We start from the raw sequence: 27,217 nt of genomic DNA, 5'->3' as shown, positions 1-27,217 counted from the left end.
AAACCTGTGCCTCGTTATCTCTGAAGAGGCGCTAACGACCCCTGTGGGCCACACATGCCAAGTTCGAAGAGAGCTATAGAAAGGCCAACTGCATTTCATAAGCCAACCAGAGCCCATTCATCTCCTGGGGCAAAAGACCTCACATCCTCCCTTTAAAGTCTTAATGGTTGGGACGTTCAACAATCTCAGGGACCCAGGTAACTGGGTGGGTACCCCTTGTCAAAGCTAGAGCGAGAGCCATGTGACATGGAGTCCCCTAAGCTTGTGTAACCAGTAATATGGCCCCTCTGTACTGGGCAAAACGCCAGTCGGCCAATTTAAAGCAGCACCGAAATGGGGCTTGGTTCAGATTGAATACCTGGCCCCCCATCTACTGGACGTTCTGTACCCTTGTCAAGACTAATTTATTGCTGTGTCTCATCTACCCGTGGGAAATCAACTCTACCGGAAAAGTGAATTATGCAGCATCGGGTTTCAACCTGCGAATCCATTGGACTTTGATTCGAAGCTCTGGACTGACGTGAAATAATTTTCTCTGCGGTCATTTCCCTGTGAATGTTTGTTTGCTCTATCCCTCTTTTACTGTGTGGAGGCAAAGTTGCTCCCTTCCCACTTTTGTGAGTTCACCCTATCAGGCGTTTGCTGTGAAGTCATTCATATAAATTGGATCACACCAAAATTGAGGAAATAGCTTTTAATAGAGGGGGAAGTCCATCAAAAACAGCCAGAGGAGAAATCCGGGCTGTTTAAATTATCCCCACCTCCAGTCTCTCCATCCCTGGAATCATGCTAATAAATCTCGGCTGTGTCCTCTCCAAGGCCATTTTTCCCCCCTTTTATTTGTTCATGGGATGTGGGCCTCGCTGGGCCACCATTTATTGCCCATTCCTGAGGGCATCTAAGAGTCAACCACATTGCTGTGGGGCTGGAGTCACATGTAGGCCAGACCGGGTAAGGACGGCAGACTTCCTTCCCTAAAGGACGTTAGTGAGCCTGATGGGTTTTTACGACAATCAACAGTGGTTCCATGGTCATCGTTAGACTTTTAATTACAGATTTCTTTTAATTGAATTAAAATTCCACCATCTGCCCTGTTGGGATTCGAATCCGGGTCCCGGATTATTAGTTTAGTGACAATACCACTGCCACCCCTTCCTGAAGTCTGGTACCCTAAATTGAACACAGTAAAAACGTTTCCAGTACTTTCCCAAACACTCCTTTCATTGTTTGAATAAATCTAGAATAAAAAATCTAGTCTCCAGTAACGGGGACCATGAAACTACCAGATTGTTGTAACGCCACATCTGGTTCACTGATGTCCTTTAGAGAATGAAATCTACCGTCCTTACCTGGTCTGGGTGTGAATCCAGACCTACAGCAATGTGACTGACTTTAACGGCCCCTCTCTGAAATGGCCTAGCAAACTGGTACCGGTACCCGACCACTCCAACAAAAAGTTATAATAAAACCAACCGAGCTCCCAGCATCGGACTCTGACACGACGAAGGCATGCCCTGCTGCAAAGTCCTCTTGGTAACTGTGGTGATGTGCATCAATGTAAATACACAAGGGGTTAATGTGAACACACTACGCCTAGCTTGACACCAGAGACATGACACACAGACATTCAACCAGGTCAGTAAGATAGGACACGACCAATGGGCATTCATGATACACACACAGGTGACACTACCACAGGAGGGCATTACACCAACCCATCTATAAGGACACAGCACACATGATCTTTCTCTTTCCAGTGGAGACACTTAGTGAGTACAGACAGGGTTGATTGAAACACCCACCACGTGGATTGTAGCAGACTGGTTCGTCAGTCTGAGTAGCTATAGCAGGATTAACAGGAGAGTCGAATCCAAGTAGGAGAATTGTTAATAGTTTAATAAATGTATCAAAGCTATCTCCAAGTCTGAACCTTCCTTTGTCAGAGTGCACATCACGGAAGCAGCTTCTGCTACGACAAGAGCATAACAAAACAGTAACATTAGGTACTAGTGCCAAAATTGGGAGAATGTATCCCACACATTAATTGAGCAGCAACGTGACATGGTCGGACTTCCAGCTGATTGTCTCCTGACATCGGGTCACACATGGGTAAAGAAACCCTCTGCGCCCCTCAGCTGACTTGCTAGTTCTCCATGTTGAACGGCACTTGGAGGAAATGGAACGTCCGTCGCTGGCTCAGTAGCAACGCTAAAATGAGGACATATCTCTCCGATCGAGGGTGGTGAGGGAAACGACTCGAGGGGGAAAACCTACGTGAACTTGTCCTAATTGGTCTACCTGTTGTAACTGCATCTGCCCCATAGCTGAATTGGTAGGAGTGACCACCACACTGGCCTTGTGGAGGCAAAGTCCCCTCTTCACACCGAGGACACTTTCCACCGTATTATGTGGCACTATCGCTATGCTAAATGAAATAAACCATGATGGATTTAAATGAGAGAAGCTGGGAGGAGGCTCGAGTGGGAGTATAAACTCCAGTATGAACTGTTTGGGCCGAATGGCTGTGTTTTCTATGGAATCAATTTAGTGTAAATCTGGAGATCTGGCATCTCCCTCATTCTGCTGTCATTAACAAGCCAGTTGACCAATCCTGATGTGCAGGAAGAGCATGACCAGCAGTAGACCAACCACGAATAAAAAACCAACCTGGTGAAGCTACAACTCTGGAGTGCATGCACACTGAGCCGCATAGAGCGCGGTGGCACAGTGGTAAGCACTGCTGCCTCACAGCACCAGGGACCCGGGTTAGCACTGCTGCCTCGGCACAAGGGACCCAGGTTCAATTCCAGCCTCTGGTGTCTGTCTGCGCGGAGTCTGCCCGTTCTCCCCCGTGGGTTTCATCCGGGTGCTCCGGTTTCTTCCAAAGATGTGCAGGTTGGGTGGATTGGCCAGGCTAAATTGGTGTCCCAAAGGTTAGGGGTGGGGAATGGGCCTGCGTAGGGTGCTATTTCGAAGGGTTGGTGCAGACTCGATGGGCTGAATGGCCCCCTCCTGCACTGTAGGGATTCTATGAAAATGACCTCTCGACCAAAATCTCATCCCAAGCTCTGCACATCCTGTCATGAATGGTGGTGGAAAACCAAGGATAGAAGAAGACTCTATGAACGTCCCCGTCCTCGGTAATGGTGAAGCCATTATTGCAGTCTTCAGCCAATTCAGTTCCCACCGCATCGAGTGGTTGAGCATTCTGAACACGGGTGATGGGGCTCCAGGAACACCCCGGCTTAGTGTTTGAAGACGTGTGCTCCAGAACGGGCCGAGATGTTCCAACTTCAGCTGCAACACGGGTATCTACCCGACAATGGGGAAAATCTGCCAAGGTCTGTCCTGTCTACAATAAGCAGGACAAAGCCAATCTGGCCAGTAAGCACTGCCATCATCCAACTCTCCACATCATTAACAAATTGCCGGACGGTCTGGTTGAGAGACAGCTGGGTGCTGGTCGGGTTAATATGTTGCAGCGCGAGTAACTAACTTGATAACAAAGACTCCCCTTTCTCCCCAGACACCAGAAGCAGTAAAACAGGCTCGAGGTTACCTGGAATTTTCTGAGAACTCGGTTCAAGTGCCGCGCAGCCTGGTCGGTGAGTGTTGTCCTGTTCCTTGGCTACAGTTACCATTGACGATCAGCAACATCTTTGAAGCCGCTAACTCCTAGCTCTGCTGTTTGTTATTGTGCTGCACATTCCCAAAGATAACCGGTTTATTGACGGGAGCCAAATTGTGGTGGTGATGCAAATAAAACAAGTAATCGTACTTTAGAACATCGTCACAGATAACCATTAAAATAAAGTACAAATTAATTAAAGGATTGCACAGTTATGGTTTCAGCGTACAAATAATTCCAGGATTGACCAGAGTTATACCTCCCACTTCGTTCTGCTTCTATGTTCCGTGTTACAGAAGCTCCGGGTACTCGTTTTCGCAGTTATTCCCTGTGGGTAGAGTGCCTCACTGCAACGTTGAAATAGGCAGAAGCCATTCCGCCTGAGCCTTTCCGTTAGATCGTGGTTGGTCTGTATCTCGGCCCCACCCATTCTCCTTGGTTCTGTAATCCCCTCCCCGTCAAAGATCTGTCCTTCTCAGTTTTGACATTTCTCATTGACCCCAGAGTAACAGCTTCTTGAGAGCCGATTCGGCAAACCGGAACTATTTGTGTCTGTTCACCTATCGGTAGTAGGAGGACCCCTAAATCTCTTCTCTTCTCCCCCCCCCCCCCCCCCCCCCCCCAAAAAAAAAACAAGGGGCTGGTTTAGCACAGTGAGCGAAACAGCTGGCTTGTAATGCAGAACAAGGCCAACAGCGCGGGTTCAATTCCCGCACCAGCCTCCCGGAACAGGCGCCGGAATGTGGCGACTAGGGACTTTTCACAGTAACTTCATTGAAGCCTACTTGTGACAAAGGTTGTTGTTTTTCCTCTGAGCTTCTCCTCCTCTTCCTCCGAGCTTCTTCTCCTCCTCCTCCTTTGAGCTTCTTCTCCTCCTCCTCCTTTGAGCTTCTTCTCCTCCTCCTCCTTTGAGCTTCTTCTCCTCCTCCTCTTTGAGCTTCTTCTCCTCCTCCTCTTTGAGCTTCTTCTCCTCCTCCTCCTCTGAGCTTCTCCTCCTCCTCCTCCGAGCTTCTCCCCCTCCTCCTCCGAGCTTCTCCCCCTCCTCCTCCGAGCTTCTCCCCCTCCTCCTCCGAGCTTCTCCCCCTCCTCCTCCGAGCTTCTCCCCCTCCTCCTCCGAGCTTCTCCCCCTCCTCCTCCGAGCTTCTCCCCCTCCTCCTCCGAGCTTCTCCCCCTCCTCCTCCTCCGAGCTTCTCCCCCTCCTCCTCCTCCGAGCTTCTCCCCCTCCTCCTCCTCCGAGCTTCTCCCCCTCCTCCTCCTCCGAGCTTCTCCCCCTCCTCCTCGCTTCTCCCCTCCTCCTCCTCCTCGCTTCTCCCCCTCCTCCTCCTCCTCGCTTCTCCCCCTCCTCCTCCTCCTCGCTTCTCCCCTCCTCCTCCTCCTCGCTTCTCCCCCTCCTCCTCCTCCTCGCTTCTCCCCCTCCTCCTCCTCCTCGCTTCTCCCCCTCCTCCTCCTCCTCGCTTCTCCCCCTCCTCCTCCTCCTCGCTTCTCCCCTTCTCCTCCTCCTCGCTTCTCCCCCTCCTCCTCCTCCTCGCTTCTCCCCCTCCTCCTCCTCCTCGCTTCTCCCCCTCCTCCTCCTCCTCGCTTCTCCCCCTCCTCCTCCTCCTCGCTTCTCCCCCTCCTCCTCCTCCTCGCTTCTCCCCCTCCTCCTCCTCCTCGCTTCTCCCCCTCCTCCTCCTCCTCGCTTCTCCCCCTCCTCCTCCTCCTCGCTTCTCCCCCTCCTCCTCCTCCTCGCTTCTCCCCCTCCTCCTCCTCCTCGCTTCTCCCCCTCCTCCTCCTCCTCGCTTCTCCCTCTCCTCCTCCTCCTCGCTTCTCCCCCTCCTCCTCCTCCTCGCTTCTCCCCCTCCTCCTCCTCCTCGCTTCTCCCCCTCCTCCTCCTCCTCGCTTCTCCCCCTCCTCCTCCTCCTCGCTTCTCCCCCTCCTCCTCCTCCTCGCTTCTCCCCCTCCTCCTCCTCCTCGCTTCTCCCCCTCCTCCTCCTCCTCGCTTCTCCCCCTCCTCCTCCTCCTCGCTTCTCCCCCTCCTCCTCCTCCTCCTCGCTTCTCCCCCTCCTCCTCCTCCTCCTCCTCCTCGCTTCTCCCCCTCCTCCTCCTCCTCCTCCTCCTCGCTTCTCCCCCTCCTCCTCCTCCTCCTCCTCCTCGCTTCTCCCCCTCCTCCTCCTCCTCCTCCTCCTCGCTTCTCCCCCTCCTCCTCCTCCTCCTCCTCCTCGCTTCTCCCCCTCCTCCTCCTCCTCCTCCTCCTCGCTTCTCCCCCTCCTCCTCCTCCTCCTCCTCCTCGCTTCTCCCCCTCCTCCTCCTCCTCCTCCTCCTCGCTTCTCCCCCTCCTCCTCCTCCTCCTCCTCCTCGCTTCTCCCCCTCCTCCTCCTCCTCCTCCTCCTCGCTTCTCCCCCTCCTCCTCCTCCTCCTCCTCCTCGCTTCTCCCCCTCCTCCTCCTCCTCCTCCTCCTCGCTTCTCCCCCTCCTCCTCCTCCTCCTCCTCCTCGCTTCTCCCCCTCCTCCTCCTCCTCCTCCTCCTCGCTTCTCCCCCTCCTCCTCCTCCTCCTCCTCCTCGCTTCTCCCCCTCCTCCTCCTCCTCCTCCTCCTCGCTTCTCCCCCTCCTCCTCCTCCTCCTCCTCCTCGCTTCTCCCCCTCCTCCTCCTCCTCCTCCTCCTCGCTTCTCCCCCTCCTCCTCCTCCTCCTCCTCCTCGCTTCTCCTCCTCCTCCTCCTCCTCCTCGCTTCTCCTCCTCCTCCTCCTCCTCCTCGCTTCTCCTCCTCCTCCTCCTCCTCCTCGCTTCTCCTCCTCCTCCTCCTCCTCGCTTCTCCTCCTCCTCCTCCTCCTCCTCGCTTCTCCTCCTCCTCCTCCTCCTCCTCGCTTCTCCCCCTCCTCCTCCTCCTCCTCTGAGCTTCTCCCCCTCCTCCTCCTCCTCCTCTGAGCTTCTCCCCCTCCTCCTCCTCCTCCTCTGAGCTTCTCCCCCTCCTCCTCCTCCTCCTCTGAGCTTCTCCCCCTCCTCCTCCTCCTCCTCCTCCTCTGAGCTTCTCATTCTAGGAAATAGGATGTTAACTATTTTTTTATTTTTTTTACAAATTTAGAGTACCAATTTCCCCCCCCCCAATTAAACAAAAGATTACAATGGGATGAGAGTGGAGCTGGCTAAGATAGACTGGGAGCAAAGACTTTATGGTGAAACAGTGGAGAACCTTCCAAGCGATTTTTCACAGTGCTCAGCAAAGGTTTATACCAGCAAAAAGGAAGGACGGTAGAAAGAGGGAAAATCGACCGTGGATATCGAAGGAAATAAGGGAGAGTATCAAATTAAAGGAAAAAGCATACAAAGTGGCAAAGATTAGTGGGAGACTAGAGGACTGGGAAATCTTTAGGGGGCAACAGAAAGCTACTAAAAAAGCTATAAAGAAGAGTAAGATAGATTATGAGAGTAAACTTGCTCAGAATATAAAAACCGATAGTAAAAGTTTCTACAAATATATAAAACTAAAAAGAGTGGCTAAGGTAAATATTGGTCCTTTAGAGGATGAGAAGGGAGATTTAATAATGGGAGATGAGAAAATGGCTGAGGAACTGAACAGGTTATTTGGGTCGGTCTTCACACAAATAACATGCCAGTGACTGATAGAAATGAGGCTATGACAGGTGAGGACCTTGAGGGGATTGTTATCACCAAGGAGGTAGTGATGGGCAAGCTAATGGGGCTAAAGGTAGACAAGTCTCCTGGACCTGATGGAATGCATCCCAGAATGCTAAAAGGGAAATTGCAAATGCGCTAGTGATAATTTACCAAAATCCACTAGACTCTGGGCTGGTCCCGGCGGATTGGAAATGAGCAAACGTGACACCACTGTTTAAAAAAGGAGGTAGGCAGAAAGTGGGTAATTATAGGCCAGTGAGCTTAACTTCGGTAGTAGGGAAGATGCTGGAATCTATCATCAAGGAAGAAATAGCGAGGCATCTGGATGGAAATTGTCCCATTGGACAGACGCAGCATGGGTTCATAAAGGGCAGGTCGTGCCTAACTAATTTAGTGGAATTTTTTGAGGACATTAACAGTGCGGTAGATAACGGGGAGCCAATGGATGTGGTATATCTGGATGTCGAGAAAGCCTTTGACAAGGTGTCACACAAAAGGTTGCTTCATAAGATAAAGATGCATGCCATTAAGGGGAAAGTAGTAGCATGGATAGAGGATTAGTTAATTAATAGAAAGCAGAGAGTGGGGATAAATGGGTGTTTCTCTGGTTGGCAACCTGTAACTAGTGGGGTCCCTCCAGGATCAGTGTTGGGCCCGCAGTTGTTCACAATTTACATAGACGATTTGGAGTTGGGGACCAAGTGCAATGTGTCCAAGTTTGCAGACGACACTTAAGATGAGTGGTAAAGCAAAAAGTGCAGAGGATACCGGAAGTCTGCAGAGGGATTTGGATAGGTTAAGTGAATGAGCTAGGGTCTGGCAGATGTGAGGTTATCCATTTTGGTACAATACTCCCAAAACTTGGTGTCATGCAGTGAGTGGAGTGATGCTTTCTTTAGTCGTCTTGTGTTTGAGGCCCACTGGAGCTTTTCAAAAACCAATTTGGTGCCTTGCGCCACAAATGTGAGATTATCCATTTTGGTAGGAATAACCGCAAAAGGGATTATTATTTAAATGATAAAATATTAAAACGTGCTTCTGTGCAGAGAGACCTGGGTGTCCTTGTGCATGAGTCGCAAAAAGTTGGTTTACAGGTGATTAAGAAGGCGAATGGAGTTTTGTCCTTCATTGCTCGAGGGATGGAGTTTAAGACTAGGGAGGTTCTGCTGCATTGTATAAGGTGTTAGTGAGGCCACACCTGGAGTATTGTGTTCAGTTTTGGTCTCCTTACCTGAGAAAGGACGTACTGGCACTGGAGGGTGTGCAGAGGAGATTCACTAGGTTAATCCCAGAGCTGAAGGGGTTGGATTATGAGGAGTGATTAAGTAGACTGGGACTGTACTCGTTGGAATTTAGGAGGATGCAGGGGGGATCTTATTGAAACATATAAAATTATGGAGGGAATAGATAGGATAGATGCGGGCAGGTTGTTTCCACTGGTGGGTGAAAGCAGAACTAGGGGGCATAGCCTCAAAATAAGGGGAAGTAGATTTAGGACTGAGTTTAGGAGGAACTTCTTCACCCAAAGGGGTGTGAATCTATGGAATTCCCTGCCCAGTGAAGCAGTTGTGGATCTATGGAATTCCCTGCCCAGTGAAGCAGTTGTGGATCTATGGAATTCCCTGCAAAAATAGCCAAGAGCACTTCAACCTGTGCTGTCGGCCGGCCAGCAGAGGATTCTGAATATCGTTTACTCTTTAAACAACTTTTAAACAGTTGAGGTTTTTCCTCGAGAATAAATGGTTGCTGGCTAACGCACTCGTGTGTCTCTGTTTGTAATTCAGGCAAAGTGATTGGCAAGAACGGGAAAGTAATCCAGGAAATTGTGGACAAGTCCGGCGTGGTGCGAGTTCGCATTGAAGGCGATAATGATAAGAGGCTGCCCAGGGAGGAGGTGAATGCTCCTAAATGCAATCCCACCTTGTGCTAATGGTGCTGTTCCTGTCCCCTCTGCTTTGCAGAGTGCAATAACCTTAGTCAAAGTGATTTGACGGCCCAATTTCCAGCCAGCGACTTGCTTAGTGCTCCTCCGATGATGTGGCACCTTGGAGTTGTGCGCGGCGTTTGGTGCAGCATGAGGGAAGCAAACCTGCAGGGCGGGGTAACCTTGCATTAACCGAGATGGTGGGGCTACCTTGTGGGGAACGGGAATGTTCACGCCATCTGGTGGTGCCCCAAATAATCATGGCTCCAGAGGTTCAGGCATCCTCCAAACCCGGCCCGACATCTTGCAGCCGCCACCTCCCGGGAATGCTCCCAATGTGGGCACATTTCCGACAACCACTCCTCCCAAATAGCATTCCACACAAGGTGACCTTTGTGTAAAGATCCCATGGACGGAGATGGTGTGAAAAGCCTCCCCGCCCCACAGAGATGAGCTCCCGGAGCGAGACGCTGTTTGGAACATGATCACTGCCTACCGCTGGTCAGCACATCGACAACCGACCCCGATCCTTCCCCTCGCCAGACTTCTCAGGTTGCCTCGCGGACAGGAAGCGCTCGACGAACGGAGGGAGTGGGCCATCTGCTTTAACAGTTTTGTCCCCCTCTGTCCTGCAGGGTATGGTTCCTTTCACGTTCGTTGGTACCAAGGAGAATCTAGTCAATGCTCAAGTGCTACTGGAGTATCACCTGTCCTACCTGACGGTAATTCTTAGATTATTTGACAAATTGTCTCTGCTGCTCTTGTCTTTTGAGGTGTAGTTTGGAAATGGGGAGGGAGACTCTGCAGAGCGGCCCAGGAGTTCCTGTTGTATTCCTCCTGTGTAAAATAAATAGCATCTCTTCCAAAGAGGGGTGGATGTGTATTCTACATTTTCTTTTATAGAATGTGCAGCATTGTTTTCCTTCCATAAGTTGGGTTGTTCAGCTCCAAAGCTGAACGAGATTCAGTGGGAACGTTGATAGGGTAAATAAGGAGGAACTGTTTTCGTGACGGGAAGATTGGTAACCAGAACGACACAGATTTACGGTGATCGGCAAAAGTACCAGTGCGCGGAGGAGAGTTTGTTTCCCACAGCGAGTTTGTTGTGATCTGGAAGGCGCTGCCTGGAAGGGCGGCGGGAGCAGATTCTGAAAGGGAATTGGGTAAATACTTGAAGGGGGAAGTTTTGCAGGGATACGGGGGAAGTGGAACAAATCGATAGCTCTTTGAAAGAGCTAGCACAGACAGGACGGACTGAGTGGCCCCCTGTGCTGTATGATGCTATGTAAAGTATAATCTTGTGTGCACATTCTTCGTACTGTTGGTATTGTGCAAATGGCGGGGTGGTGCTGCTGAGAGTGCATGTCTGACAGCGAGGCACATACATGGCCTGAGACGAGACCGCAGCGAGTTTACTCCGTGTCCACTTGCCCCCCCCCCCCCCCCCCCCCCCCAGGGATGGATTACTCCTTGCTCATCACTTGTGCATCTAAATACAACTTGATGTTGCGACCTCTGGCAGGGCTCCCAGCGGAGGCGAGGTGTCTGATTTGGTGGGGGGGGTGGGGGGGGGGGGGGGGGAGCTGCATTGTGTGGCCCGGTTCGGTGACGCTGAGCTGCAGGAATCTAACCTCCTGTCGCTGCCTGTAACGCGGGAAGATTGATTCCTTTTTTTGGTTTTTCAGCTGCTCTCGTAGGTCAGAAGCTCCTGCCGATTTGCGATTCTCGTGTGTGTGGGGCCCCCCCCTTGCCCATCCCGTGCCGTGTTTTGAGTGAGATTGTTGCCTGCCTAGCATCGGGGATTGCGTTTCGTCACGACCACTTGCAGATAGCTGAATCTGGAGCGGCCAGTCCGGCTTCTTTGGCACCCATCCGGCGAGACTCTCGTTGCCAGGGTTTACCATTGAATCCAAACACCGAATGCAGAACAGGCCGGTTTGCATTTCTGTAGCACCTTTCACAGCCCCCTGGACGTTCCCTTGCAGCCAATGGAATACTTTGCAAAGTGCCACTGGTGTAACGTAGCAAATGTGGGCCAAGCAATTTGCGAAGCAGGAAGATCTCACAAACCTCAACGCGCTAACAACCAGGTTAATTCTTTTTGTAGTGGGGTGGTTCAAGGATAAGTGGAACCCAGGGAGGATGCCGAATAATCCTGTGGGATCTTTGACATCCATCTGCGCAGGCTGTCGTCTCATCCAAAAGTGCACAAGTCAGTCAGCATCTGAAGGAGACCGAGTTCCATCCATTATTGCTGCTACCCAGCCAATTCCGCATTTATTTGATTTCCCTCACTTATTTTTACTGCTGTTCGAGTCTTGACTTTGGTCAGTGGTCCTGCGCGGTCTGAGGGGAGGGGGGGGGGGGGGGATTGGACTGTTGTCTCCACAGCCAAATGGCCCCATGCCCAGCGGGTGTGTCGGGAGATGGTACCCGCTTGCTGCCAGTCTCATGGAGCCATTCGCAATGAGAGGTCAGGTTCACGGACCTTCAGTCCGAAGTTGTGAATTTCTCTTCCTCAGCTCCTGATTCTGCACCCCCACCCCCCCCCCCATAGAATTAGAACATACAGTGCAGAAGGAGGCCATTCGGCCCATCGAGTCTGCACTGACCCACTTCAGCCCTCACTTCCACCCTATTCACGTAACCCAATAACCCCTCCTAACCTTTATGGACACTAAGGGCAATTTATCGCGGCCAATCCACCTAACCTGCACGTCTTTGGACTGTGGGAGGAAACCGGAGCACCCGGAGGAAACCCACGCGGACACGGGGAGAACGTGCAGACTCCGCACAGACAGTGACCCAGCGGGGAATCGAACCTGGGACCCTGGCGCTGTGAAGCCACAGTGCTAACCACTGAGCTACCGTGCTGCCTTTTTGGGGCAATGGTTTTGTCATGATCGGTGTTTGCTGTTTCAGAATGAATGCAGTCATGTTATTTCTCTAACCCCCCCTCCCCCCTCGCCCAACACCATCAAGAAGGAAGGGAACTAATAAAACCGGTTTTCTACCCATTCAGTACCACAATCCTGACTTGAGAAGCGCATTCCTCGGCGTAGCAGTGAGTCGCTCACATGGTAACCATGAGATAGTGCCGGGCTACCCTTGTACAGGGCTGCACACCCTTGTGTGAATCCATGCTGCCGTGTTCTTTAATAGACAACGTTTTGCACGGCAGCATCTGTCTCACTGTTTGTTTAATATCAACCTGTGAACTGTGTGGAATTCTGAAGGAGCCATTGTTTTAAACCGTGCTGGCCCTCGGTGAAGCAGTAATTGCGCCCCCAGCTGGCTGTGTCATTTAACAGCAGCCTCACGACGACCTGATTGGAATTAGTTTTCTGCCTGTGCGCCTGAAACATGTCCAAGTGTGGTGGTTTTTAAAGTAGCAGCGATCAATGTACTGTGAACTTTTGCAGCTGAACATATCGACATACTTCAGAGGATTTTTCATCAATGTCCCAAAGCGTCTTGCGACCAATGAATGAGGCTGTTTTATTCTACTGTGTGCTTCATGTAGTGGTGAGCGTTTTGACCCTGGGTTTGCTCTCATTCCTCTGGTGGAAAGACTAAACCATTTGAATGATTTTGATGAAAACGCTGTTGGCTTTTTCTGCTCGTTTGGCTTTGGGGAGAACAGTTTGGAAGCATTGAGTGAGCCCTGCGCACCGTGAGCCTAGTTCCACTGCCAATCCAACAACCGAATCTCTGCCCGCACTTTGCACTGAATCCCTCGGGCGCTTGAGGAACGGAGGTGGGTGGAGTGCGGAATGGGTACCATTGCATTAAACGTAGCGATGAGGAGAGGCTCCAGGAAGCGGAGAGCGATGGGCATTACCCAGAGTTCCACTCCCGAGCAGTGTCCATTGGCCGTGGCTCAGTGGGTGATGATGAGAGGCTTGAGGAAGCAGAGAGCGATGGACGTTACCCAGAGTTCCACTCCCGAGCAGTGTCCATTGACCGTGGCTCAGTGGGTGACGAGGAGAGGCTCGAGGAAGCGGAGAGCGATGGACATTACCCAGAGTTCCACTCCCGAGCAGTGTCCACTGACCGTGGCTCAGTGGGTGATGATGAGAGGCTTGAGGAAGCAGAGAGCGATGGACGTTACCCAGAGTTCCACTCCCGAGCAGTGTCCATTGGCCGTGGCTCAGTGGGTGATGATGAGAGGCTCGAGGAAGCGGAGAGCGATGGACGTTACCCAGAGTTCCACTCCCGAGCAGTGTCCACTGACCGTGGCTCAGTGGGTGATGATGAGAGGCTTGAGGAAGCAGAGAGCGATGGACGTTACCCAGAGTTCCACTCCCGAGCAGTGTCCATTGGCCGTGGCTCAGTGGGCGAGTCTGAAGATTCTCAGAGTCACTCGAAGGACACGAACGCCATTAACCCAGGCCAGCACTCCGAGTGCAGTACTGAAGGAGCACTACAGTGTTGAGAGGCGCCATCTTTCAGATGAGGTAATAAATTGTGTTCCTTTGGAGTGGGTGTAAAAGATCCCGCGGCATTATTTGGTAGAAGAGGCAGGAGAGCGCTGCCTGGATCAATAATTATCCATCGACCAACATCACTATTTTATATTTAAAAAAAAAAAAAAAGATTATCTGCTCATTTATTTAATTCCTGTTTGTGGGAGCTTTCTGGCTGCAGCGTTTCCTGCATTGTAAAACTCTTCAAACGTACTTGGTTACTGTGAAATACTTTGGGATGTCCTGAAGTTGTGAAAGACGTTATCAAAATGCATTTTAATTTGACCGCTGCTGACTCGGGCAAATGTCTGGGGCAGAATCAGAGTGGAATTTGAGGCAGTTTCGTGCCTACGCTGTCTCCCAATGGAAGAATAGTTAGTCAAGCGCAGTAGTGAAAGGGCAGTTGTTGGCATGGAGCTGTATCCCAGCGAGCGAGCTTTTCCTTCAAAGGGTAGAAACTGTGGGAAGAGGGTGCCAAACGTTGCCATTGCTCGTGTCAGGTGTTCACCTTTGTCGTGCGTCTTGAAATCCGGTTGTGGACTCTGTCTCTTGTCCTTCCCGCAGGAGGTCGAGCAGCTGCGATTGGAGAGGCTGCAGATAGATGAGCAGCTCCGGCAGATCGGCATGGGGTACCGCCCGCTGTCCACCCGTGCCGACAAGGAGCGTGGCTACATGACGGATGACAGCACGGCCTCCTCCATGCACAGCTCGAGATCCTACAGCGGCCGAGGACGAGGGAGGCGAGGTACCTGCCGTTTAACGTCATGGTGCCCTGACATGGCAGGCCGATGCACTTTATCTTTACTGTGCAGCTTCAATTTCACTTTTCCCAAATACCAAGTTATAACAGCGGGTATTGTATCACCAAAATCCCCCCTCTTACTAAAACTGATTTTCATTGCCCTCCTGGCGGCTGTGTCTCCAGCTGGCTAGGCCCAAAGCCCAGGAATCCTCTCCCTAAACCTCCCTCTGCTTCTCTCTTTCCCCCCCCCCCCCCCCTCTCCTCGCTTGCCGCCTTGTTCGCCTGCCATAGCATCTCCTTTTACAACTGTTAAATTTCCATCTAACCCACCTATAAAATGCCTTGCGATGTTTTACCACACGCACGTTTTAGTTCTCACTGAATCTATTGCAATTATTAATATGTCTCCTTTCATTCCCCCCTCCCCTCCCTCCACCGCGGTTTCTCTCTGCTAGACTCTGGTTCCCCTCTTCTGCCTCGGCGACCTGGTCGTCCTTCATCCAAAACCCTGGGCCCAGTCAGCGGCGGGAAGTATAGCAGCACCCGCCCGATGCGGCACTCGGGATGTCTGCCCAGGCTACGTGCTCCGCTCACTGGGCAGGACGTTGGCCGGCAGCCGAAGTGTGAGTGCTGAACCACACCGATGTTGAGTGTGGGTCGTAAATGAGCAAAATAAATAGCTCCTAATTCCTTAAGGCTAGGGTTGTGCAGACACTCCAGCGGCTTGTTCAGATGACCCGGGTACAGAATTCCCCCTCCAATTTTATTCTGCACCGACCTAACTAGTTACAGGCGTGGCGGAGACGGCCACGCCATCAGAAGCGGGTCTTGACCTGATGCTTGTTTGGCTCAAGTGCGCTGTGGAGACGGCCACCTTTTAATCTCCGAACTCTTACTTGCTGCAGACAACAACTCCGACTTCTCCAACGTTTCCGAGGCTGAGTCGGAACGCCGGGATGAGCTGAGCGATTGGTCGGCAGGTCAGGCCGACGAAGAGAGGGATCGCCGGCAGGGATCGGACCCGAACCGGAGGAGGCCGATTGGAGGCCGTGGCCGAGGGGCTCCTCCCTCCGGGAGAGGTCGTGGTGGAGGTCGAGGCGGCACATCATCAATCAGTGCAGGTACATTGAACTCCTACCAGTTTGAATTGCATTTTCTACTGTTGAACATTATTAACTAAAGAAAGCGGACTGATCAAAGCAGTAAATCACCATAGAAAGCATCCTATCAGGCTGCGTCACAGCCTGGTATGGCAACTGCCCGACCCAGGACCGCAAGAAACTTCAGAGAGTCGTGAACACCGCCCAGTCCATCACACGAACCTGCCTCCCATCCATTGACTCCATCTACACCTCCCGCTGCCTGGGGAAAGCGGGCAGCATAATCAAAGACCCCTCCCACCCGGCTTACTCACTCTTCCAACTTCTTCCATCGGGCAGGAGATACAGAAGTCTGAGAACACGCATGAACAGACTCTCAAAGACAGCTTCTTCCCCACTGTCACTAGACTCCTAAATGACCCTCTTATGGACTGACCTCATTAACACTACGCCCTGTATGCTTCACCCGATGCCAGTGCTTATGTAGTTACATTGTATATCTTGTTGCCCTATTATGTATTTTCTTGTATTCCCTTTTCTTCACGTGTACTTAATGATCTGTTGAGCTGCTCGCAGAAAAATACTTTTCACTGTACCTCGGTACACGTGACAATAAACAAGTCCACTCCAGTGGGTTTGAAAGCTGCTTGTTGCCCAGACCTGGATCAAATTCAAACTGATCAAACTGCATACTGACATTTTTGTGTTCTTTCATTGGATTTGAGTATCACTGGCTAGGCCAGCATTTGTTGCCCGTCCCTAATTACCCCTTGAGAAGGTGGTGGTGAGCACAGGAATTCAAAACCGGAGTAGGCCCCGGGGCCTTCGAGCCTGACCTGCCATTCAATAGGATCGCTGCTGATCCATGCCGGGCGTAACTCCTTTTCTCTGCCGTTTCCCTCTATTCCTCGACCTATCGAATATTTATCCAGCTCCACTTTAAATACTTCTAATGACCCAGCCTCAGGGCAGAGAATTCCAGGGATTCCACACCCTCTGCGAGAAGAGATTTCTACCCATCTCCGTTTTGACCGGCCCTCTATCTTGTCGCCATGCCCTCTTGTTCGCGACTCTCCCACTGGTGAAAACATCTCACCATCTACCCTGACCTGCCTGCTGGCTTTTTGTGGTTTAGGCACTAAAACGCAAAGCTCCCTCTGCACTTCACTCACTATCTGCCTTTTGATTCCCCCTACCGAAATCCCCCCCATTACACTCCATTCGCCTGGTTTTCGCCCAGTCACCAACCTATCGATATCCCGTTGGAGAATCACAACATCCTCTTCACAACACGTCCTTCCACCTATTTTCATCTCCTCCTGGAAATCTTACATTTTGTTCCTAATGTAAATAATGAACGACTGCAGGCCCAGAACTGATCCCAGCGGTACTCCGCTAGTTACATCTTTCCATCTGAAAATGTATTCCAACTCTGATTTCTATGTTACAGCCAGTTTTCAATCGGTACGAAGACACTTCCTCCAATTCCAGGGGCTTTCACATTATGCACCAACCTCCTTATGCGACACCTTGACAGATGCCTTTTGGAAATCTAAATACACTACATCTACAGGTTCTGCTCTATCTACTCTCCCTGTTCTATCCTCAACGAATTCGAGCAAATCTATTAAACACTATTTGCCTTTCGTTAGACCATGTTGACTCGGTTTGATTATATTCGGCTTTCCTAAACAATTAGCTATTTCCTCTTTGATTATTGACTCCAGCTTCTTGACAATAATAGATCTCAAATTAATTGCCTGTAGTTCCTGTCTTCTGCCTTTACAAAGAACAAAGAAAAGTACAGCACAGGAACAGGCCCTTCGGCCCTCCAAGCCCATGCTGACCATGCTGCCGGTCCAAACTAAAATCTTCTACACTTCCTGGGTCCGTATCCCTCTATTCCCATCCTATTCATGTATTTGTCAAGATGCCCCTTAAATGTCACTATCGTCCCTGCTTCCACCACCACCTCCGGCAGCGAGTTCCAGGCACCCACTACCCTCTGTATATTAAAAAAAAACCTTGCCTCGTACATCCCTTCTAAACCTTGCCCCTCGCACCTTAAACCTATGCCCCCTAGTAATTGACCCCTCTACCCTCTGACTATCCACTCTGTCTATGCCCCTCATAATTTTGTAGACCTCTATCAGGTCGCCCCTCAACCTCCGTTCTTCCAGCTCCTCAGCTAATGCCCTCCATACCAGGCAACATCCTGGTAAATCTCTTCTGCACCCTCTCTAAAGCTTCCACATCCTTCTGGCAGTGTGGCGACCAGAATTGAACACTATACTCCAAGTGTGGCCTAACTAAGGTTCTATACAGCTGCAACATGACTTGCCAATTCTTATACTCAATGCCCCGGCCAATGAAGGGAAGCATGCCGTATGCCTTCTTGACCACCTTCTCCATCAGTGTTGCCCCTTTCAGTGACCTGTGGACCTGTACACCTAGATCTCTTTGACTTTCAATACTCTTGAGGGTTCTACCATTCACTGTATATTCCCTACCTGCATTAGACCTTCCAAAATGCATGACCTCACATTTGTCCGGATTAAACTCCATCTGCCATCTCTCCGCCCAAGTCTCCAAACAATCTAAATCCTGCTGTATCCTCTGACAGTCCTCATCGCTATCCGCAATTCCACCAACCTTTGTGTCTTTTTGAACAAGGGAGTCACATTGGCTGTTTTCCAATTTTCTGGTGCCCTCCCGAAATTTAGCGGATTTCAAAAAATGTCAACCAATGGGACCACTATCTCTACAGCTACGTCCATTAAAACCCCAGCGTGCAGCCCCTCGGGTCCTGGTGACTTGTCTGTCTTTAGCCCCTTGAGTTTGTCTGTCCCTTGTGATTGGGATTTCTGTAAGGTCGACCATGTTATTTGAACTCGACCCTTCTGATACCTCTGGGATATTTGCAATGTGTCCGTGCTGAAGACTGATGCAAAAAATGTATTTAGCATATCCGCCATTTCTTTGTTTGCTGTTGCTTCACCAGCCTCCATCAGTAGAGGTCCCACATTTCCCTTTCTATTTATATATCCAGAGAAACTCTGTTTTTAAACTGCCTGCAAGCTTTCTCTCAAAATTCATTTTTTCTCCCTAATGAGCTTTTTATCATAGAATTTACAGTACAGAAGGAGGCCATTCGGCCCATCGAGTCTGCACCGGCTCTTGGAAAGAGCACCCTACCCAAGGTCAACACCGCCACCCTATCCCCATAACCCAGTAAACCCACCCAACACTAAGGGCAATTTTGGACACTAAGGGCAATTTATCATGGCCAATCCACCTAACCTGCACATCTTTGGACTGTGGGAGGAAACCGGAGCACCCGGAGGAAACCCACGCACACACTGGGAGGATGTGCAGACTCCGCACAGACAGTGACCCAAGCCGGAATCGAACCTGGGACCCTGGAGCTGTGAAGCAATTGTGCTATCCACAAGGCTACCGTGCTGCGGTAGTCTTTTTAGTCTTTTGCTGCTGGATCCTAGAATCTTCCCAGTTTTCTGGCCCACCAATATCCCTTTCCACTTTATATATCCTGCTTTCCAATTTAACATCATCCTCGACCTCCTTTGTTCACCATGGATTTTGCCTCTTTCTGGTGGAATCCCTCTTTTTGATTGGGATAAACTCCTGCTGAGCACTATGGACTAGCTGTGAGAATATCTACCTCTGCTTGTCTACTGCCCTGTATCTTAGCTTGCTTACCCAGATTGCTGTAGACAACTCCTCTCACATACCTTTATAATTGCCCTTCTTTAAGTTGAAGTCACTGGTTATGGAGTTTGCCCTCAAACTGTATCTGGCATTCTATCAAATTGTGGCCACTACCCCCTAGGGAATCATTAACAACGGGATCCCTTATTAATCCTTCATTGAACAGAGCCAAATTTAAAATAATCCGTTCCTGGGTAGATTCCACAACATGCTGCTCTAAAGGCCATCCCTAATGCATTCCACAAATTATTCTTCTACTTTGCCCTTGCCGCTTTGGTTTGTTCAATTGTAATGCAAATTAAAATTTCCCCTGATAATTGCGGTTCTTTTCAAACGTGCCCTTGATATTTCTTCATTTATGCGTTGACCTCCTTGAGTGGTCACATTTTGGCGGCCTGTAGACTGCTCACAGTCTCGTCATGGTGATTTTCACCCAAACCAATTCTGCATCACTCTCCATTGCTTTTATATCATGATTCAGCACTGCTCTGAAACCTTCCTTGATTAACAACGCTACCCCCCCTTCCTTTCCCCTTTGACCCCTCTGCACCCCTAGTTATACAGTCCGCAAGAACACTGCATGGTTCAGATAGCAGCCGTCCCAGAGATACAGCCCCCGCTTTCCCCAGTACAGATTCCAATGTCCCACAATCCGGTATCCACTTCTCCCACACCAGCCTTTGAGCCGTGTACTCATCTCCCGAATTTTACATACCCTTCGCCAATTTCCACGTGGCTCAGGTGATAATCCAGAGATTATAACCCCAGCGGTTCTGTTCCTTAAGTTAGTGCCTAACTCAAAACTGGCTCCACTGAGCCCCCTCCCTTGTTTTACCCTGTGTCATCGGTGCCTACATGAACCATGACCACGAGATTCCACCCCCCCCACTCCCCGGAAAGTTCCTTTCCAGCCCAGAGCAGTCCCTGACCCTGGCACCAGGCAGGCAACACAGCCTTCGAGACTCTCGATCGTGGACACAGAACAGTGTCTATTCCCCTGACTACACTAGCCCCCAAACCACTACATTTGTCCATCTTTGCCTTCTTGAGCCGCTGCAGTCCATGCGGTGTGGTTACACCCACTGTGCTGTTAGGGAGGGAGTTCCAGGATGTTGCCCCAGCGACAGTGAAAGAGCGGCCGATATATTTCCCAGTCAGGGCGGTGAGTGGCTTGGAGGGGAACCTCCAGGTGGTGATGCCCCCCCCCCCCATGCGTCTGCTGCCCTCGCCCTTCTCGAGGATGGCAGTGATGTGCTGAAATGGAATGTTTGTTCTCTGATCTCGAGTGGGTTACCGGTCTCCCGCGAGAAGAGAAGCAAGGTTTCAGGCGAAAAGATCCTTTTAAAATGCTCATGGCATCCAGCAATCTTTCTTCGCTCCCAAAAAGCTGTCGAGGCTGCGTATCAATTGAGCATTTCAAAAGTGAGATATTTGTTAGGCAAGGAAGCTGAGGGTTACGGAATCACAGCTGGGGGCAGTTAAAATACCGATGGTGATTTAATTAGGTGACTGGATTATGCTGGAGGGCATTATTCCTGTGTCCAGACCACTCAAGCACAGACAATGGAAGTAACTGAGTTAAAGGTGTACAGTCAAATAAAGATCGGCCATCGTGTGCTTAAATCACTTTGAGCAGATGGGAAGAGAAATACTTTATCGTTTCTCCCCATAATATCCTGGTTCACACTGGTCTGTCCATAACGAGGTAGGTTCGGATGAAGGCCCATCAGCCAGTTTGACATCCTCTCTGAATAATGGCCCCACTCTTGACAGTAAGAGCTTGGATTTAATAATCATTAGTGTCAGAAGTAGGCTGACATTAACACTGCAGTGAAGTTACTGTGAAAAGCCCCTAGTCGCCACATTCCGGCGCCTGTTCGGGTACACGGGGAGAATTCAGAATATCCAATTCACCTAACAAGCACGTCTTTCGGGACTGTGGGAGGAAACCAGAGCACCCGGAGGAAACCCACGCAGACACTGGGAGAACGTGCGCACACCGCACAGACGGTGACCCAGCGGGGAATCGAACCCAGGTCCCTGCCGCTGTGAAGCAACAGTGCTAACCACTGTGCATTTATTTAGGGAATTTTGATGTACAAGCCACTACTGCCCTTTGCAGGCTGGTACGAGGGGAAACTGAATGCTGAGCTCGAGGAGAGAGGTAATATTAGACTGGGGTAAAAGAAAATTAGGCTTTGAGGAAGAAAGAACTGCATTTCTATAGCACCTTTCTACACCTCTGATGGTGCCAAAGCACTTGATCCATTTTGAATTGTAGCCCCTTAATGCAGGAAACAAGGCAGTAAATTGACGCGCAGCAGGTTCCACAGCCTCGTGTTAATGACCCAGACGGTCTGTTTTTGGTGACGTTGGTTGAGGGGGTAGATAGTGACTCCGATCGCCCTTGCCCTTATTTTAAAAAGATGTCACTTCCAGCAAAGCAGCACTGCCAGGCTCGCTTATATCCACTAGCTCCTACAATTCTATTTTTGGGAGTGTTTTAAAGGCGGGTGGGAAGAGAGGTCGAGGGAGTTGGAGACCAGAGACTAGGCCGCTGAACACTATGCGAGCAGATTGCCCAGCAGGCCCAAAGCAGGAGGTCAAAGGGTTGCGGAGACCACAAGTCGGTTGATCGGGACCGGACCGAGACCAACAAAGGACACGAGGGCGAGGTCTCTATTTAAATTGTGTAAAGGAAGCTAAGGCAGCTTCGTCAGGATTAACTGATGCACAATACAGGCAAAATATCTGTGGCAGACGTTTCTGATGCGGTCCTACCCGACAGCAAAGCCTTGTCCTGTTCCTGCCTGCGATGCAGTTGCTTTTCTCTCTGGTAATTGTGTGTGCCTGCCTGTGGCGCTTTTGTGTTTCAGTGCTGAAGGACCCAGACAGCAATCCGTACAGCCTGCTGGAGAACGCGGAAACCGATCAGGCCGGCGACACCGACGCCAGCGAACCGCACGCCAACGCGAACCGGCGCCGCAGGTCCCGCAGGCGGCGCACCGACGACGACGCAACCATGATGGACGGGATTGTGGAGTCCGACAGCGCCTCCATCAATGAGAATGGTGTGGGTATGTGACGGGGTGCTTCCGGTTAAGTGCCTGGAGTGACGGCTGGGGAGGGGCTAGGGGTACAACTGGCCATTTGGCCCCTTGAAAGGGCTGATGTCCCACTTTCCTCTACTCTTTCCCAACGACCCAGCAAGATTTCCCCCTTCAATTCACCCTTTTTGAAAGCTCCTAATGAATCCGCTTCCACTGCCCTTTCAGGCAGCGCCTTCCAGAGCAAAACCAGTCCGTGCGGAAAAGGAAAAGTATTCCCCTTATTTACGCTCTCCAAATGTGCTGGAAAATGGGATTAGAATAGTGAGGTGGCTGTTTTTGACCGGCAAAGGACCAAAAGGCCTTTCCTGTTGCCCCTTCAGCCTTCCCGTCTCCAAGGAGAACATTCCCAGCTCCTCTAGTCTCCCCGCATTATCCAGAGGCCCCTCATCCCTGGTCCCATCCCAGTAAATCTCCCTCCACACCTCTCCGAAAGGTTGACGTCCTTCCTAATGGGTGGTGCCCGGAATTGGGGCGCAGTGATTTCTAACGGTTTAGCGTTAATCTCTTTGCCTTTTGCACGCTCTAGCTTTGCTTCTGAAGCCAAAGACCCCATTTCGCTTTCTGAACCGCCTTCTCAATTTGTCCTGCTGCCTTCAAAGATTTGTGGGTGGGCAGCCCCCAGAGCTTTCGGTTCCATAACCCTCTTTAAAATTGAAACGGTTTTACCCGTGTAGGATGGAGCAGTGGCAGCAGAGTGTGGAGCCGTCTTTCGTATCTGCTCCAGCTGTCTGGGACTGCCAGGCAAATCGCTTCAAAACTGCTTTATGGGGTCGTTGTTGTGGATGCTCTGGTTGTGTGTAACCGAGGGCGAGCATGTCTGCTCCTGCGCCAAAGGGTTTTGACCAACCTGGCGGTTTCCACGGGCTCCCTCCCCCACGTGGGTGAAGATGAAGACTGAACCACCTTCCCTGAAGGCAGCATGGCTGTAATTTTAAGTCATTGGTAAAGTAATGGGTTTCAGAGGTGGAAGCTTTATCTGTATTTACCTTGGCCAGGAGCAGGGAAAAGTGAAATTTAACCACTGGCATCATCTGTGTGGAATCAAATTCGAAGGAAATGTTGGATATATCAATGGTGCGAAAAATGAAAATCGCTTATTGTCACGAGTGGGCTTCAATGAAGTTACTGTGAAAAGCCCCTAGTCGCCACATTCCGGCGCCTGTTCGGGGAGGCGGGTACGGGAATTGAACCGTGCTGCTGGCCTGCCTTGGTCTGCTTTCAAAGCCAGCGATTTAGCCCACTGTGCTAAACCAGCGTCTTAAAGGGAGCGTCGAAAGTTAGTGTTGGGTGGGTGGCCAGGTTAAATCTAAAGCTGCCGGCGGTGTACTGCTCCTGGTCTGTGTAATAAAATTGTGGGAGTTTGGAGTGAACTGAGCCACTGCCTGTCTCCCTCTCCTGCCCCCACCCCTCCCTCCAGACGAGACCGAGGGGAGACCCCCACGCAGAAACAGGAGTCGCAGGCGCCGGAATCGTGGCAACAGATTGGACGGTTCCCTGAGCAGAGACCGGCAGCCAGGTGAGTTCGCCAGTCCTTCACTGCTCGCAGCACGTTACCGAGCAGGAAGAGGCCATTCAACCCCCCCCCGTGCCAGCTCTTCTGGAAGAGCTGTCCGACTTGCGGAGATATTCCTCCCTCCTTTTGAACAGCTCGGTTACATCTCCCTTTGACCTGTGCTGCTCCGAGGAGGAGAATCCCGGTTCCTCCCGGTCTCCGGCGTCGGAGCGGCGAGTCGGTGAGCCAAGTTCTAAGATGCTTGTTACCTCAGTTACAGTGGCCGATTACATCTCCCGCGCAGATTCGCAGAGCCGACAGCGCGTCACGCAAACGGATCAATCCGAGAGAGACCCCGGGCCGGAGCCAGAGGCGAAACAACAGGTAAGCCGTCTTGTTCAGGACCCCTGGCAACCCTTTCGGCTGCTTGACTGATGGCTTGTGTCACTGTGTGCTGTTAGTGTGAGGGCCTTACAGAGCAATGGCAGCTATCGGAGAGTGGGCAGGAGGAGGCCTTTCTGTCCAGCATGCCTGCACTGGCTTGCTGGAAGGGCTGTTCCATTAATCCCTCCTTCGCCATATCCCCGACCCTTTCCTTTTTTCCTGTTGAAAGTTGCTTCCAGGAGCAGTGCATTGCAGCTCTGAACTCCTCGCTGTATAAAAAGATTTTTCGTCCTTCTCGTTTCTTGTGTTCAGTGGGAGACCTGAAACCGTGCCTCCCTCGATTTCCCCACTGGAGGACACACCTCCACATCCACCATGTCACACCCGCTCAGAGTCTCATTTCGTTAAGCTCACCCCATTAATTTTAATAGCCTCCAATGAGTATCGGCCTAACCTCCTCGCTAATGCCCTGTACAGTTGCAGCAAGACTCCCCTACTTTAATACTCCCACCCACCAAGGCCAGCACTCCATTTGCCAACCTAACTACCTGTATACCTGCAGGCTAACAATTTAGAGATTTTCAGGACACCCGATCCCTCTTATTCTCCATTTAAATAATGATCTGCTTTCCTGATCATTTGCCAAAGTGGGCCGCCTCCTGTTTTTCCCACATTATACTCCCGGCTGCCAAGTTGTGTCATCTCTCAGCCCTACCCGTAACCCTTTGCAAACCCTTCCTGCTTCCCCGCAGCCCCACCCCCAGGAGTGCAGCGGGAGGGAATGGTGGTTAAGCTGTGCAGCAGGGAGACTCTGGGAGCATTGCGGGAAAGAGTCTGGAGGGACATTCCACGGGGGAGTGAAAATGCAGTCATAGAGTGTTTGTGCTTGGCCTCCCTCAGGAGCGGGCGGACCCCAGCGACGAGCCCAGCGCCACGCCAAACGGCCCAACCAGCAGCCCAAATGGCAGCGCCACCAAGACGGCGGGCGACTCCCAGGAGCGCGGGCAGAGCTACGAGCAAGCAGCCGGCCCCACCATCAAGCAGCAGGCCGTGGTGAACGGCGTTTCGTAAAAACGCAGCAGCCGCCACCCTTGAATCTCTGACCCGCTTGCATCATGTTTATTCAATAGTGCTTGTCAAAGCTTGCCAAAGATAGGAACCTGAATACTACATAACTACTACTTACTACTACCCGACTCGACACAGCACTTGCCCTCCCCTTACCCTCAGCACCGGACAGAGGTTCGAGGGGAGGTGTTCAAAACATATATCTGTGTATCTGTTTTTTGACATTTAATTAAAAAGTTCGAGGAAATTTAAAAAAAATACACAATTAAAAAAAAAAACGCAAAAAAAAACAAAAACACTTAAATAAAGATGTTGTGCCTTCTAAGAGTGTAAAAGAAAAGTGGGGTTTTGTTTTTCGACGTTTTGATGGCGGAGGTCAGCGATAAAAATATATATATTAAAGAGAGGTTTGGTTCGAGAAGCTTGAGGATGGAGAGAGTGGAGGGGGTGTAGAAGAGAGCAGGAAGGCAAGGTGTCGGTTACTTGAAGCTTGTCTAATTTAAAAACGATAAAATTCTGCGGAATAAAAATCGCAAAAACCAACGAGTATGCAACCACTTGTGGTAAGGAGACACTATTAAATGATGCACTCCGTATTACTTGCACTGATAGTAATTTTAAAAAAAAGGAACAACTAATATAACTGGGGAAAGATAAAATAAAAGCAGAATGATTCCGTCATTGCTGGTTGGAATGTAGGAGAAACACTGGAATGGAAGGAAAGATACGGAGGGGCGGATGGGGAAAATGGGCCCGCGGAAAGTGGCCCCCGGAGTTAGCGGAGGAACGATGATTGTCAGGAAAGTTGGACTAAGCAGCTTCATTTCAAAAAAGGTTAATTTATTTTCACTGTACAGTATTTAAAAGCCGGCTCTCTCTCTCTCTCTCTCTCTCTCTCTCTCTCTCTCTCTCTCTCTCTCTCTCTCTCTCACCTTGCATCACACTAACCTAAAGCCCACATTTCTTCAGCGACTGTACGATGGAGCCCACGCAGCTGTTTTTAATACTTGATACCTGATGTGCTGCAGGCGATGGCTAGTGCGTGTGATCATGAGACTTCATAATGGCAGAAATAAACTCAGCATTAATTATTCTTTTCTTTAAATTACTTCGCAACCCTATTTTCAAACGCGCGCGCGTGCACACTCCATATTGTGACAGCAGCCCCCACACCAGAAGAGCCAGCACTGGCATCTGGACCCCCAGAGGCTGGCTGGCTTCCTGAGCCCAGGTGAGGCGGTAACCGAATGGGTCGTCGGTACCAGCTCGGTTTGTGTGTGCGGGGGGTGGGGGGGTCGAGGCCAGGGCTGAGAGAACCAGGCTGCTTATTCACAAGGCCAAATGACGGGTGCCGGGACAGCTTTGTGCCCAGCGCAGTGAGTGGCGGATTCAGCGTCGGCCCCGGTTGAACGGGAGCCATTCCAGCAGCAGGGGTGGTCAGCGGCAACCTCCCAAGTACAGCCGGTCGCCCGCCCCCCACCTCCCAACGAGAACGGTTAAGAGGAGCGGCTAGATTCACCATCTGCACCCGGGCAAACGTGCCGCCCTGCAGGGGTGTTGCGTGACTCGGTTGCTAGTTAGGTAACACTGATGAAGTAATTTTGTTTCTGTATTGAAAGTTTTTTAAATGACTCTTTGCCCGCCGTGCATCTTCAACAGTTCGAAGGATATTTGAGACTGCGTTAACGGTGTCAATTTGGATCTGTTTCGTGCACTCTGATTGTTGATCCGGGAAACCGGGGTGGATCCGCAAATAGTTTGGTTCCACAAATCTAACGGGGTTGGTTTCCTGCCCTCTGAACCGTCTGGTGTACGAGATTCCAAACTACAAATGTTTTTGTCCTTTTTAGTTTTGTTTTCTCTTTTTTTTGAAAATCTTGTTTCTTTTTGGTTGATGTGCAATATGTTTTCTTTGTATGCAAGTAGTTCCGAAATAAAGTTTGATCTTCCATCTTCTAAA

The 27,217-nt window shown here is 50.8% G+C and overlaps 1 protein-coding gene across 1 annotated transcript in view; it reads left to right on the top strand.

Annotated features, from left to right (window-relative positions):
- The window catches only part of LOC140404553 (RNA-binding protein FXR1-like), an 89,252-nt gene extending 62,035 nt beyond the window's left edge, over nt 1-27,217 (top strand). The window contains exons 8-16 of the mRNA XM_072493156.1: nt 3,527-3,605; nt 9,027-9,136; nt 9,802-9,888; nt 14,197-14,377; nt 15,280-15,495; nt 22,080-22,280; nt 23,731-23,829; nt 24,080-24,189; nt 25,090-27,217. Of these exons, the coding sequence (XP_072349257.1) occupies nt 3,527-3,605; nt 9,027-9,136; nt 9,802-9,888; nt 14,197-14,377; nt 15,280-15,495; nt 22,080-22,280; nt 23,731-23,829; nt 24,080-24,189; nt 25,090-25,260 (1,254 nt within the window). The 3' untranslated portion in view covers nt 25,261-27,217. The remainder of the gene's footprint in view (nt 1-3,526; nt 3,606-9,026; nt 9,137-9,801; nt 9,889-14,196; nt 14,378-15,279; nt 15,496-22,079; nt 22,281-23,730; nt 23,830-24,079; nt 24,190-25,089) is intronic.

Source organism: Scyliorhinus torazame, chromosome 31, assembly GCF_047496885.1.
Source record: "Scyliorhinus torazame isolate Kashiwa2021f chromosome 31, sScyTor2.1, whole genome shotgun sequence".
Lineage (NCBI taxonomy): Eukaryota > Metazoa > Chordata > Chondrichthyes > Carcharhiniformes > Scyliorhinidae > Scyliorhinus > Scyliorhinus torazame.
The sequence above is the reverse complement of the archived record's forward strand: the minus strand, read 5'-3'. Positions and strand labels throughout refer to the sequence as shown.